The 14,964-nt window shown below is 35.2% G+C and overlaps 1 protein-coding gene across 5 annotated transcripts in view; it reads right to left on the reverse strand.

Moving 5' to 3' along the window:
• Positions 1-14,964, reverse strand: part of STIM2 (stromal interaction molecule 2) — a 140,867-nt gene that overhangs the window by 71,802 nt on the left and 54,101 nt on the right. For all 5 annotated transcript variants that reach the window (XM_077880409.1, XM_077880413.1, XM_077880402.1 and 2 more), the window contains exon 2: positions 7,340-7,470. In XM_077880409.1, the coding sequence (XP_077736535.1) occupies positions 7,340-7,387 (48 nt within the window). In that variant the 5' untranslated portion in view covers positions 7,388-7,470. The remainder of the gene's footprint in view (positions 1-7,339; positions 7,471-14,964) is intronic.

A 14,964-nucleotide genomic window follows, 5' to 3' on the forward strand; every position in this document is an offset into this window, starting at 1 on the left:
TAGGAAAAATAGAATTATGTCAAAGTCTCTGTCATGTTACTAGAAAACAAGGTGCCCCACACATAAAGACTTAGCATGATAAACCGAACTGAAATAGATCAAAGCTTTACTAATAGCACAATCCTTGGCACAATACTTGGATCAATTTAATAGCCACTTAGTGAAGTGAGCAAGACATAGACAAAGGGCATTACAGTGGAAAGTAGACTGTGGTAAGACATAGAGTGAGTTAATTATATGGCCCCATTTGCCTAGGACAGTCCTCATTTATGCCTGTCATCCTGGTGTAATTATTAAAGTGAAAGGCTCTCAAATATTTTCTATCAATTATTTGAAACATTTTCAGGATCAAGGCAAAATATTCCTTCATCTTAAATAGGTTCTCTTTATCAACTGAGTTTAATAGCCTTATAGTTTCAGTTCTCCAGGGCTAGTAACCCTGTAAAAAGACTGGCAGGTAGGAGGAGTAATAAAAACAAATACTCTCTTTTACTTTCAAAAGTATGCCAGTTTGAATGATGAATTATATGTCACCTTATCCAAAACAACAACAATTATAAAAGGCAGATAGAATTAATATTACAGTAAAGGTACAATTTTATTTAATTCCTTTGTGAAAGAGGAATAGATAGGTTTTGTACACTGAAACTCAGATTTTTTAGGAGATGAGACAATATGCGAAGTGTGCTAAACTCTCAAAAAAATATATTACATAAATGCGATGCCACGCTGTGATCCGAAAATGCCTGGGGGAGGAGAGGAGCAGGACTGGCTGTACAGTCAGGCTGGAACTGAAGCAGTACAGACACAGATCCTGATTCACACCCCTGCTGCTCTTCCCCCTTCCAGTGTGTAACAGTATTTAATACGAAACTCCTTTTAAGGAAAATGAAAAACTAATGTTAACAGGAATGGGAAAGGACTTTTTTTAGTGAAAACGTTTCAGATATTCTGATATTCTGACTAAATAAAGTGGAAATCATTTGGAGAAGAGGGGCAAAAGATTTACTAGTGGAAGCAGGGGTTGTAGTAACTTCCCAGAAAAGAGGCCAAAGGTATTGGGTTGAATGTTTTAAGGTCATAAGATGATTTCAAAAGTTTTTGCTATAGATCATTCATTCTCAGTTTATAAACTGGTAGTATCTAAGAGTGTGTGTATTTGCCATTTGAAACACATCTTTCCACAGAAACTTACTTTAAGTACCTACCTACTTACTGCAGTACAAAAGCCCACTTAATCCATATGTACTGAACTAGATAATACCCATGGTGTTTCTCAAATGACATCCCACTAAAGACACATCAAGAAGAGGGTATATCCATTTAATACATCAGAGTCAGAGGGGGAGAGGCAAGACCATCTGGATGGCAAGACATGGTAGGGTAGGAGTAAGTCTTCTGGTTTCTATGGTGGTTGCTTTGAGGAACAAGAAAATACATGAATAGAAACAGGCTAGAAGAGGGGTGCCTGCGTGGCCCAGTCAGTTAGACGTCCAACTCTTGATCTCAACTCAGGTCTTGATCTCAGGGTTGCAAGTTCAGGCCCCATATTTGGCTCCATGCTGGGCATGGAGCCGATTTAAAAACATTTTTAATAAAAAATATAAATAGATGGAAGGAAGGAAGGAAGGAAGGAAGGAAGGAAGGAAGGAAGGAAGGAAGGAAGGAAGGAAGGAAGGAAGGAAGGAAGGAAGGAAGGAAGGAAGGAAGGAAGGAAGGAAGGAAGGAAGGAAGGAGTCAGTCTGGGAGAATCCGTTCTTACCAAATATCATAAACAGAAAAATAATAGCAGTTGGTAAATTAACTGGAAAAGCAAGACACAGAGAAGGAAGCCCAGTAAAGAGACACTACAATTGTCAAGACAAGACATAAAGAGCCTGGATATTCAACTAAACAAGTGCTGAAGCAAGGAAACAAACTTAGAACTCAAGAAATATCCTAAGTACAACTATAAAATAATAAAGACACTTTCTCAAGATCTGTCTCAATAATTTAAACAAGGATTCTTAACCAGTCTAGGTTACAGAATCATTTTACTTTTTAATGAAAGCAAAGAATCCTCCTCCCACCAAAATACATGCACACCCTGCTTTCCAGTAACAATTAATATATTACTATAATAATTACTGTGTCACACGTTTACAACTTCCAGTAGAGCATATTAAGAAAATTTTAAGGTAGAACTTGGGCAAAGTGAAATCACAAAGTACAGGGGCAGGAAACAAAATCTTTTATAAGATCATTACAATAGCCAAATATAAATAATTTGCCTGAAATTATAAAAACTGCTATAAAAGTATAGTCCAGGGACACATGGGTGGCTCAGTGGTTGAGCATCTGCCTTTGGCTCAGGTCATGATCCTGGGATCAAGTCCCACATCAGGCTTCCTGCAGGGAGCCTGCTTCTCCCTCTGCCTGTGTCTCTGCCTCTCTCTCTGCATATCTCTCATGAATAAATAAATAGTTTTAAAAAAAGAAAAGTATAGTGCAAAAACAACTCTAAGACTTATTAAAGGATAATGTGGGCATCAGAATCACCAGAAGACTTGTTAAGATACAGATTTCTGGGCCCCACTGCCACATTTCTCATTCAGTAGGTGTGGGATGGGTCCTGAGAATTTGCATTTCCAAAAGTTGCTGCTTTGTCCAGGGAACATACTTTGATTTTTAGCAATCTCTCTCTCTGAGAGCTCCCTCCCACTCTGAGGGAAGCTCACTGCCATATTACGAGCTGCCCTGTGGAGAAAGCCATGTGGCAGGTTAACTGTTACTTCCAACCAACAACCAGTGAAGACCCGTGGGGCCAAGAGCCACATGAGTAGGCGCTGAAGTGGATCCACCACGTATCAGGTCTTGAGGAGATTACAATACCAGCTGACATCTTAATAGCAGCTTCAATGAAAGATCCATAGCCAGAAGACTCAGTTGAGCTGCACCTAGATTTCAGACCCAAAGAAACTGAGATGATAAACATACGCTGCTGTAAGCCACCAAGTTTGGGGCAGGGAGGGAATTTGTTACTTGGCAAACGATACTATGTAAGTTAAAATCTTAACTTAAAATGTTCAGTAAAAAATAAATAAATACATGCATTTATTCCTTTGGAAATAGTACTCCACATAATTCAAAACTCATTGATACTATTTTAAAGAGTAGGTTTTTCTAACCCTACTTTTGCCTACTGTAGCAATTCTCCTTGTTTCACACACACTCATCTATGCTGTTAATGAAGTCTTCTAAGAAGTGTATAGACAAATGATGACAGAAGTGCTTTTCAGGCATATTAGCTAAATGTAAGAAAAACTGAAATACCAGGTACAACCAGGTTTTTAATGTAAGTTGGTTTTAAAATTAATTAATTAATTAATTATATATGTGTGTGTATATATATCAAACTGATAACATAAATTAAAACTACTTATTCCACATGACATCAGTAAAAGGTAAGCGCAGATTAAAAGGAAGAAAAATTAGGAAAAAATGATTTTTAAATTTTTCTTTAAAAAGAGGAAAAGTAAAAACAAATGAAGTTCATACACACTAGAAACTGTAATAAAGTTTTCAGTCACAAAGCAGACAGTAACAATATAAATTCTCATTGCTTCCTACACTGTGTTCAGGTCAATGAAACCATTCATTTCTCTTATTTAAAGTATTTCTTAATCAAGTACCTACACCTTCCAAAAAAAATATCTTCAATATTGGCAGAATAGAGGAACTTGACTGTAATCAAAAACTCAATCTAAACAGGTCACAGATTGAGCATACACTGACATCTAATCTTTTTTGATAGTGGGCCAGAAGACAATGACCTGAAGAGCAAAAGCTTAACATCCTGTTCCTTATCTAATACACTCATGTCCTCTATTTTCAATTTGAGAATAGCTCTGAAAAATTGCCAAATATTTACTCTCTTACTTGTCCAAGTACTGCATACAATATACACTTTAAATGTTACCCTCCCAATGAGGCCTACTGAGAGCATATTATTCAAAATTACAGCTACCCATCATCGATCTGTCCTCATCCCCCTCTTTCCTGCTTATTTTGTTTTTTGTTTGTCTGCCTTTTCACAAGCATCCAACAGAATGTCCACTTAAGGGCTTGAAGATTTATGTGGGACTGTTTTGTATTTGAGTATCCAGCATAAACAGATCTTCAAATATAAACTCAATATTAAGTGCATGAATAATATAGAAGAGTAAATGCTTTCTTATATGACCAAAAACAAAAACAAAAGCAGAAGCAGAAGCACTAAAGAGGAAAAAATTAAGTTTTCAAGTAACATTTTCAAATGCTCAATATTTTTCTAAATTTTAAAAAAGTAACATTTTAAGCCAAAAATCACAAGAAATTAAGTACTTTAATTTTTTTAATTTTAAGGTTTCCTATTAAACTCATGAAGTTTTCTAATGATGATTGCTAGAAGCCCATAATGATATTACCATTTACTTCTTTAAAGAAGAGACACTTCAACAAGAAACACAAATCAAGATGTAGCTATGCTGAACAGAAGGCACTGAAATAGTCCAAGAACCACAGAATTAACAACTCATCCCTTAAAGCCTACAACATGCCACAGTCTAAATCAGTACCTCCAATACAAATCAATTTAATCTATACATGGGATGTTACATTTTTTAGAAGTCACATTAAAAAATAAAAAGAAACATGTGACTTTAGTTTTATATCATATTTTATGTAATCCAGTATGTCCATAATACTATCATTTCCAACAGGTAATCAATATTTTAAAGTCTAAATATTTTAATTTTTCTCATATTCAAAATCTGAAATGTATTTTACACTTATCTCAATTTTAAGCGCCCAACAGCCAAATATAGCTAGTAGCTACCATACAGGATGCTGTAAGGTACTAATAAAATATAAAGACATACCTTATTTGCTTTTGAAAATTAATATTAGAAGATATACGGAGAGAAGAATAACATGTCCTATTTCTAAACATTAAAGCTCACCTATCATACTCACAGAGTTCTAAGTTCTTTTAACATAAACTTTACATTTTAACATATAAGGTTTTTAATTCTAACTTTTATTATAAAATGTTTAGAATTCCACTGAAATTTAAAAGACTCAAGATGTATTCCACTGAAGTATAAATTATATAGCTATGCTTGCTTACTTTGGCACAGTAATAATGATAACACTTCACACATTTGAGCATTTAATATCTGATGATGAGGTTAAAAAGATTAAAATAACTTGTAATTCGAGGAACTATTATGCAATCAGATACATTTAAATAGGCTGTCAAATACCTGCATAAGCTTACTTAATCCTTCTCTGTCTATATATTATACACAAGTTTAATAGATCTTTCCTTGGAAGGTATTTTTAATAATTAAAAAAATGTGAATTTTTGCTCTTTTTTTTTTAGATTTAAATGTTTCTGTAATTGTGATACGATATTGTGATATTTGGTCTTTGTCCTTGGTTCCTGGCACAGAGCTCTTCAAATCCTTGGAACTTCCTGACTGTTAGGGGGGTATTTTGCCCCTTTTGATCACACCTGAGTTCATGCTAAAAGAGGACTTGGAACAGGGCCTCTCAATCACCCTGGGATGGGGCTAGTCAGCAGAAAGACCAAATGATTAGAGGGTTAGGATTTTCAGTCTCACCCACCTGACCACTGAGAAAATTGAGTTCTATAAAAACAGAGAAATCTATTCCATGCTTTTTCCTCTTAGCTTCTGGTGTCACCAGTAATCCTTGCCATTTCCTGACTTGTGGCTCCATAACTCCAATCTCGGTCTCCACTGTCATAGGTTCATCTTTTCCCCAGTGTCTGTGTCACCATGTGGTACTCTCCTCTCTTACACAGATACCAGTCCTATTGGATTAAGGGTCTACACTACTCCAGTATAGCCCTATCATAACTAATTACATCTGAAATTACCCTACTTCCAAATAAGATCACAATCTAAGTTACTGGAAGTTAAGACTTCAAAATACGATTTTTTGTGGGGGATACATTTTAACCTGTAACTTGGACCTTTACAAAAAAAGTCTGATGACACCTGATTGAAAAGAATTAAAACTAGGGAGAAGTAGGTCTAGAAGTGCTACTGAACAGTGAGAGATTGTTCACTGTTCTCTCACTGAGGAGGGGAGCTGGGATTTTATTTTAGACAAACTAACTTGAAAGCAAAAGAGCAAGCCCCCAAAAAACGTCAAGCAGAAAACAATATATGTAGGTCAGGAATCTGCACCGGCTTAGTGATGCAAGAATCAACTGCAGCCTACCAAAGGATGAGCATTCCCAAGCTAAACCTGTTACAGAGGAGGTCAAGAATTAACCTTTAGAGAATGCTACCATTAGTTAACAATGTGATTAGAGAATGTCACTGTTACGTAACTTTAAATGATGATGAAGAAAAATGTAATTTAGTATCATATAAACTAAAAGAGAAGCATCTCAATCATGACAAATTTAAGAAAGAGATTGAAGAGGCCTAAAAAACCAACAAGGGTCTTGGCTAGAGTAAGACTCCAACCAAATAAAGAAAAAGACTTCTATTGAGAAACTAAGAGGGATCTACACAGATGTGAAGGGGAAAATGATAATGCTTATGAAATAAAACATGATTTATTTGTACAGTAGGTACAGATTACATGGATGACCCCCAATAAATCACATCTCCTGGCATTCATGCCCTTATATAATCTTCTCCCACCCAGACTGTGAGCTAGCCGAATAACTTGTTTTAAGCCAATTTGATATTAACAGGCACTGGCAAGCAGAAGCATGACAAGCACTTTCACACAAGAACTTGTTTTTCTGGAACACTATCCCCTGGAAGCCAGCTGCCATGCTGTAAGGAAGCTTGAGCTAGATTCTGAATGATGAGAGGTCACATGGGGAGAGACTGCAAAGGCTGAGAGGCCATTACTCCAGTCCCAGCAGAATGCAACCTCTACAGTGACCTCAGCCCATAAAAGAGAGGAATGGAAAATGTACCCAGCCGAGCCCAGTTAACCTAGAGGATCAGGAGAAATGATTAAAAAATAAATAAAAATTTTTAAAAAGACTGTTGTCATCCTAAGCCACTAAGCTTTGTGGTGGTTTGTAAAGCAGTGACAGATAATAACCAATAGAACAGGATGTATGCTTGATAAATGCAAGAACATGAGCCTGAGGATTCTTATAAAAGTGGGAAGACTTGTATATGCATGAAGAAAAAAGGAAAACCATGTAAATACAAAGGGTAAAATTAGAATGCAAAGAGAAAAACTAAAGATACTAAAGATGAAGTGGAGTCACATGATGAATAATGGGAAAATTTAAGAGAATTAACAGGGAAAGCTTTCCACCTACTTCATCACTTTCATCTACTTCAATTCCACCATCTTTGTCGTCATCCATCTGTTTATGTATTGTCTGAAGAGCTTCCAGACTGAATCTGTCTTCTTCTGTGAAGCATGGTGGACTCAGTGACAGGCAGGGATCTGAAACAGAATAAAAGGGGCCATCACTAACTCACTATACCAAAACACAGGCTATAGTTAAGAGAATATAATTTAAAAGAAAAATAACAAATTAAATTTCAGACTAAGTCAAATCAAAAGGTTTTTAAAAGTCTAGCAGAGTCACCGAAAGTATAATATATGAACACAACTCACTAAAAATACGTAACTTAATTCAATGAATTATTAGGCAATTACAAGTAACTCCAGTACTGACTTCAAGCTGCCTGCATTCTTCACATCTTGAACCACTTTCTTTTTTTTTTTTTTTAAGATTTTATTTATTTATTCATGAGAGACACACAGAGAGAGAGAGAGAGAGAGAGAGGCAGAGACACAGGCAGAGGGAGAAGCAGGCTTCATGCAGGAAGCCCGATGTGGGACTTGATCCTGGGACTCCAGGATCACGCCCTGGGCCAAAGGCAGGCGCTAAACCGCTGAGCCACCCAGGGATTCCCACTTATTCCCCCTCACCAAAAATAGAACCCCTTCCTAAAAAACAAAAACAAAAACAAAAACTAAAAACCACAGAATACAAAGCCCTATTTTTGAAGAATTCAGTTTAATTAAAATGTGAATCCTAGGAAAATACCTCAGAGAATACAGAGAAAGGGATATACAGAAGAGTCACATGATACTTAGAAACTTTTTTTCACTTTTCTATTTAAAAATCAGAGCCTACCCATATGAATACCTTGTAAAATACATAAATTTAACAAGGCAAAACTGAAGAAAAAGACTGAATTTTTAAAAATCATATTCTTCATTTTTTTTAATATATATTTATTGGTTAAACCTGTTTGTACGGTAAATATATAAATTTCTACATTCAGGCTTTCAAAACCTAACAACTAACTTAGAGACAATTTAAGGCTTTTCGAAGCTTAAAATGAATTAATAAAAGTTACCTGTTGACTCAAATAGACTATACACTAAAATGAAAAAATTCTGCCAAAATTTCACTTACACCCTATCTGACCGACTGGAGGACTGATGAAGTTCAAGGACTTCTAACTATTTTACCAGGTCACTAAAATACCCTTTTTAACATCATCAGATCCACATGTATTCCGGAAATAGACATAGCCTGGTCTTCTCAACAGTAGTTAAAAATCTACTTTATCATTCTGGCCCTGTTATAAATTAACTGCCTGATTTTGTATAAATCACTTGTCCTTGTGTCTTAGTTACCACACCTCTAAAATAAAGTAGTCAAGATGTGTACTAAGATCTACTACAGTTAGAATGGCCTAAGAAATAATCTAATTCTGTGCTTAGGAAAAAAAATTGCAAGAAGCCACTACTGGAAACCAATTAATGGTTTTTTGGTGTTTGTTTTTTTTTTTTTTTTTTAAATAATGCAAATCTGTATTACCTGCATGTTCCAGTTGTAACTCATTTTGGGAAGTTAACATTTTTAATAGTTTCAATTCAAAATCTAATTTTAATTTCTTTAGTCTTAGAAGAGAAGCAAAGAGAAAAGGAAACTTTAAAAGGGGAAACGCAATCCTAAATTATATGGTGCGTGTCTATGTGTGTGGTGTGTGTGTGTGTGTGTGTGTGTGTGTGTGTGTATTTAAAACTCTAATCAAGGTTTGCTAAAGCCTAAGAACTTACAGGCACAATGGTCAATTATGATCCCTACTTCACAAAACAACCAGAACCCTGATATTCCTACAAGTTCACATTCATTTGTACTTATTTTGAATGGATGTGAAGTAAAAGATAAGCTCCCACGTTACCATAATACATGGAATAAAGAGGACCTGAATACAATATGTTACTGCCTCCAGCAGACCTATTTTTTTTACATATTTCATTTTGCTAATAAATATACGAAGTGAAAATGTTACTGCAATGATTATACAAGGGTTAGCATTTGATTAAATAGGCTTTGTTGTTAACTGTGTCAAACTCTAAAAGAAGTGAATGATGAAGGCTCTAAAAACTTTATAAAGCTTTAAAAGAAAATTAGGAGGAACATAAGATCTGAAAAAATTCATATAAAAATAAAATTGGTATTTTTGTACTTAAAATTAATTTATTTAATAAAACACTACCTTTGGAGGTCTGTTTCAGGATGTAACTTCTCCAGAAGAGTTTCTGTACAATACCTGTACTATCTTCTAGGGATTAGTTCCTTCTCTAAACACTAGTCCATCCACTCAATAAACATCTATTGATCATCTACATGTGTCAGGCATTGGAAATACCATAATGAAAAAAGAAATAAAAATTCCTCACTAGCAGCATAGTGGGGAAGGTGAGTATAATAAGATAAATAAGTAAAAGGTAGAGCATGTTAGCAGTGGTAAATATTAAGAAAAATAAAGAGCAGATCTGAAATGCCAAGGAACTTGAAATCTGATTATATTTTATTCTCAAATCATTCAACCTAAGTCCTCTTTTGATGTTGTACTTTATCAATTTCTAACTGCTTCATGGGTCATTTTGCCTACACAACTGAACTTATGAAAAAAGCAGGAACCATGTACTATTTCTCATGCTCATAATACTCAGGACTTAGCTAGGCAATTTTATGTCTCTGATAAATTGTTACTTCATACAGTAACTCAATCATAAACTTCTAGGCTTCTATACTGTGCAAACTAATGACAGGCATGAGGAATTAAAAGAGATTTTAAGAGTATCCTGTACTCAAAAAAGCTCACAGTCTAGTGAGAAGGGAAGCATGTGGACTACTATATTAGGTTAGGAACGACTGAACACACTACTTGCATGGTGTTAGAGGAGATGAAGGGAGGAAATGCCACTGGTTAGTATGTCTGGAGTACAAAGAATATATGGAAAAAAGAAAAGAGATCAAGTAAAAGATTGGTAAGAAGGGGCCAGATCTCTAAGAGTCATTTTCCAAACTAAGGAATTTGAATTTTTATACTGAAAACTATGAGAAGCCCATAGATTTTCAAGAAGCCTAACACAAGCAGATTCGCTATAGAAAGATCATTCTGGTGACAGTGGAAAATAGAATGGAGGCAAGGCTAGGAGGCACAGCTGTCAGGAAGTGCTACTGTAATCCTAGCAGCATGCAATACTCCCTGCCTCCAAGGAATGGAGGAGGGAAATGATGAACATTGCTCTAGGATTTGGTGTTTTGCCATGCTGGAGCAGAAGGAAAGGAAAGATAGGAGTTGAAGTTACGGCAAGAGGATCCATTTCCTTAAATAAAATCTTATCTCCTTTTGGTACAGTGATGTAAAGACTACAAATCTAACTTAGAATAGTTGAGAATTCTGAACCCCATTACCTGTTCTAAAGTCTTTTTCACTTCTTTCTCAATTGTTTCCCTTCTAGGTTAATTCAGCACAAGTCATCATTTTAACTCAAATGAGCTGACCTAAATTTATTTTCAAATACACAATCTATTACAAAAGATCTGTGTATATAATGAATCTGGTATAATGGTTTCAAAGACAACTGCCAAAATACCAAAATGGTTCTCCTTTGCCAACATCTCATTGATACCTACATTACCTACCCAAAATGCACCAGTGCATATCATGTACTCCATAACCAGAAACATGTTTCAGATATCTAAACTGAATTTATTTGTTCAGTTAAACATGATATGGAGTTCCTAATAATGTGCCAGACCCAGTGCTTGATGCTGGACAGCCACATGACAAGACAAATTTCCTCTGCTCCATGCCCTCACTTCGTGTTAAATGCAATATAGCGTGACAATCTTTTTAGCATTGTACAATGAGCATTCCTTTCTTTTCTCTGAATCAAGAACAGCACTTTCTACTAAAGAAAAAGAAATCAGCCAAAATAGAATAAAACAACCAAAGTCAGCAACCAACACCACTCTTAAATTCCAGCTTGTCTTCCTCTCCTCGAGGCCAAACAAATGCTCGGTCTGATTCTGCAAAAATAAAGTTTAATGAACTAAAATTATTTCACCTCGGGCCGACTGTGTGGCTCAGTCGTGTCCGAATCTTGATTTCGGCTCAGGTCATGATCTCACAGTCATGAGACTGGGCCCGTTAATTGGGGTCTGCACTCCACGTGGAGTCTGCTTGAGATTCTCCCTCTCCCTCTGCCCCTCCCCACTCTTTCTCTCTAAAATAAAATCTTAAAAAATTTAAATGATTTTACCTAATAAGAAACACTTATTACATTCTAGAACCAATGCTATTTTATGTTCATAACTTAATTCCTACAACCCAGTGTAAGACACATATTTTCTCCATTTTTCAGAGAGGAAAGGAGATTCATGAGTAACCTGCTCAAGATCACATCCCCAGAAACAGCAGAGCGAGGATTCAAATGAAGTCTTTGGGACTCCAATCCATGCTTCAATGTCAATATAATGAAAGTAAATGGTTCGGTGTCCCAACATCAGAGGAGAATAAAATATTGCTACCACAGATACTGTCAGGACCTGAGGAGCTGAGAATACCAGGAAACATAAATGTGTCCCACAGAAGGGGATCACTAGACAGTCCATGAACAATATTGAGAATCTAGAATATATATCTATACTTCCTATATTACCTTTTTCATAACATCTCCACTTCAAGTCACACTCCTCTTGAACAAATCTTGATAGCAAGTTTATACCACAGTGACTGACATATTTATTGAATGATTTAAATATGCATAAATATTAGAAGCCAAATAAATGAATTTCTGAATATAAATTATTTATCTAGCAAATATATAGATGCCAGACTCTAGGTTAGAAGCCAGATATACAAAAAGTAAAACAAGTAAAGTTAAATATGGCAAGTGCAATGACAGATGTATAATAAATATATAATGGTTGCAAAACTAAGGGAATAGTACTATCTAGGACTAGCAAGAAAAAATTCAAGGAGAAGTGATATTTATATTTATTCTTAAAAGTGAGCAAGTGTTCTCTAGGAAGACATGCAGAGGCAGGAACATAATCTGCTAATAGTTATTATACTAACAAAATAATGGTGACAATAATTACTAATTACAGTGTGTCTATTATATCCAACTACATATAAATTACATATTATACATTTGACTTTCCTAGAAAGTAAGCACTATTATTCTCACTTAATTGAATAAATAAGAGAAAAAAACTGACAAGATCAGTGAGGGCCAGATTATAAAGGAATTATTCTCAAAGTGAAAATAAAGGAGAAAAATTATTAATACACACTTAATAATAAATATTACTCACTGAAAGCTCCTGCTTATAGTTTCCTTGGCCTGCAAAGTTCATCTCCCAAATCCACCCAGTTGGGTAACTGCTTTCATTCAAAGTCAAATTTGTTTCTCCTCAAAGGCTATCTTATTTCCTTATCTAAAACAGCCTTTGCTTTGATTCCCTCTACTTCCTGTATTGTTCTTCAGAGACTGTATCACAGTGCATTATATTATATATTTATGTATTTGCTTACTGTCCAACTCCCCCACTGTAACGCAATCACGAGATTATAGGCTTTTGTTCTGATCACTGCTCTTTCCTAAGTGCCTAGAACAGTGTCTGGCCCACAGCAAGTGCTCAAAAAACATTTGTTTACTTAATCACTAACCCAATTGGTTTTCAATATAAATGTATGAAAGACAGAAACCTTTCAAGAAATTACATGGCTGATGAGAAAACTAAAATGTAGAGAATGACAAAACTTTTTACCTTTATGACACTATATTAAATCTACTTAGTAGAAATCTATTAACATTACTGACTGCTTCAATTAAAATCATTCAATGGCCCCCTAGAACCTAAAGTCTATTTACTCATCATAAAATATTAATGTTTAAATATCTATTGAACAAAATATAGAACATATTATCCAATAATAATCAAGGGAAACTTTAATAAAATATTTAAGATGATCTTTCTCAAGGCTTTTACACTCACAATAAAGATGAGACTTTATAGGGAAAAAGACTAAGCAAATTTTGTTGATTACTATATATTATTACTAATATATATTATATGTATATTATTATTATTATACATTATTACACCTAATAAATAATGATGCCTGACTTTAAATGTAAACAATTACATTTTTGGTGGCATTAAGAAAGAGAAATTGGATTTTAATAAATGGGATTAGAAAAAAGAAAAAAACAAGAACTCAAACAGGCAGTAAGAAGAGCTCTGGGACCCACAAAGAGTAGTTTGACTAACTGACGGATTCTCAACTGAAAGCGCCACTCAGTGCTTTGCCTTCCCCCTCCCACTCACCTCTCTACACTGCTGCTATGGACAGCCAGTTGGAGGGGTATGGAGACCAAGAACGTTAAGCAACTAGAATGCATGGGGCCAATTCCACAGAAAAGACAACGCCTAGTCCTCAGCTATGCCAACAGTTGCCCCAAAGAGAGAAAGAAAACACTGGCTGGCAACTGATGGATGGAGGAGCAGCAGGATATGAATCTGCAAAGACAGCCTGGAGTTATCAGTGAAGGACAACGAATCTCTGAAAGAGGTGTCTAAAAGAAGCCATTGATTTTTTAAGTAGAACTGTAACATAATGACAAATGTAATAGAAATTACAACTTCTATTTTGTGTAGTGCTTTCAAGGTCAAAATATGTTTTCCCATATAGTCAGTTTTATTTTAATCTAGAGAAGAAACCACAGCTTTAGTTTACATACTTGTTACCAATGAGTATCTGTTCCAACAGTCCAGGCAGGAAGTAAAAGAATAGAAGCCACAATCATGGCAGTGAAGATAGAAAAAGGTCATAGGGAAGTAACAACTGAATGTAATCAAAGAAAGGGGACAAATATGATTGACCTTTCAGACCTACAAGTCCAGGCAAAAAAAAAAAAAAAATTGCTCGGCCCAACCAGACAACATAGTTACAAAATGTGTTAAATGGGATTACATTCCATTCAGCCTTCCATATTTAAGAGGAATAAATATTAAATATTTATGCCATATCCTTTATTTTCTCGTCCCGTTCAATTGATGTATGTAGAGAATATGGTTTAGAAACTAAGAAAACAAGAGCTTCAGAAGTAACTGCAGCTGAAAAAGTAAATCCAGTCTTTAGAGCTAGTTCCTCCTATAATGCCCTTAAGGTCAGCAAATTTCATGCAGAAAAGAACTAAGAAGGGGAGCCAGCCAACTCTTAATCACAAACCAATGACTGTAGCCCATTAACCATGTGCAACATCACAAACTGCCAAGAACTTGGCTTACCATACGGGCAACTATTTATGCGTCTCATGATTAGGATTTTCTTAATTACCACCACTGAAAGAAATTCTTTAAATAAATATTGTTTGTATTTAGTACTTCCATTAATAGTTCAAGCATTTAGCAAATCAAATACTCCAAAATCCAAGTACTTTAAGAATAAATGTTCTCTGAAATCCTGAGAGATAATTCTTTGGTGTCGTTTTTCAATAAACTAATGATATGATTCAAACTCAAAAGTAAATAATGTCTTCTGTCTTCTGATATCCTCTTTAGGGCAGAGTCTGTTTTATTCCCCTTATATTTCCAGTGTCTAACATACC

Source organism: Canis aureus, chromosome 2 (assembly GCF_053574225.1).
Source record: "Canis aureus isolate CA01 chromosome 2, VMU_Caureus_v.1.0, whole genome shotgun sequence".
Classification (NCBI taxonomy): Eukaryota; Metazoa; Chordata; class Mammalia; order Carnivora; family Canidae; genus Canis; species Canis aureus.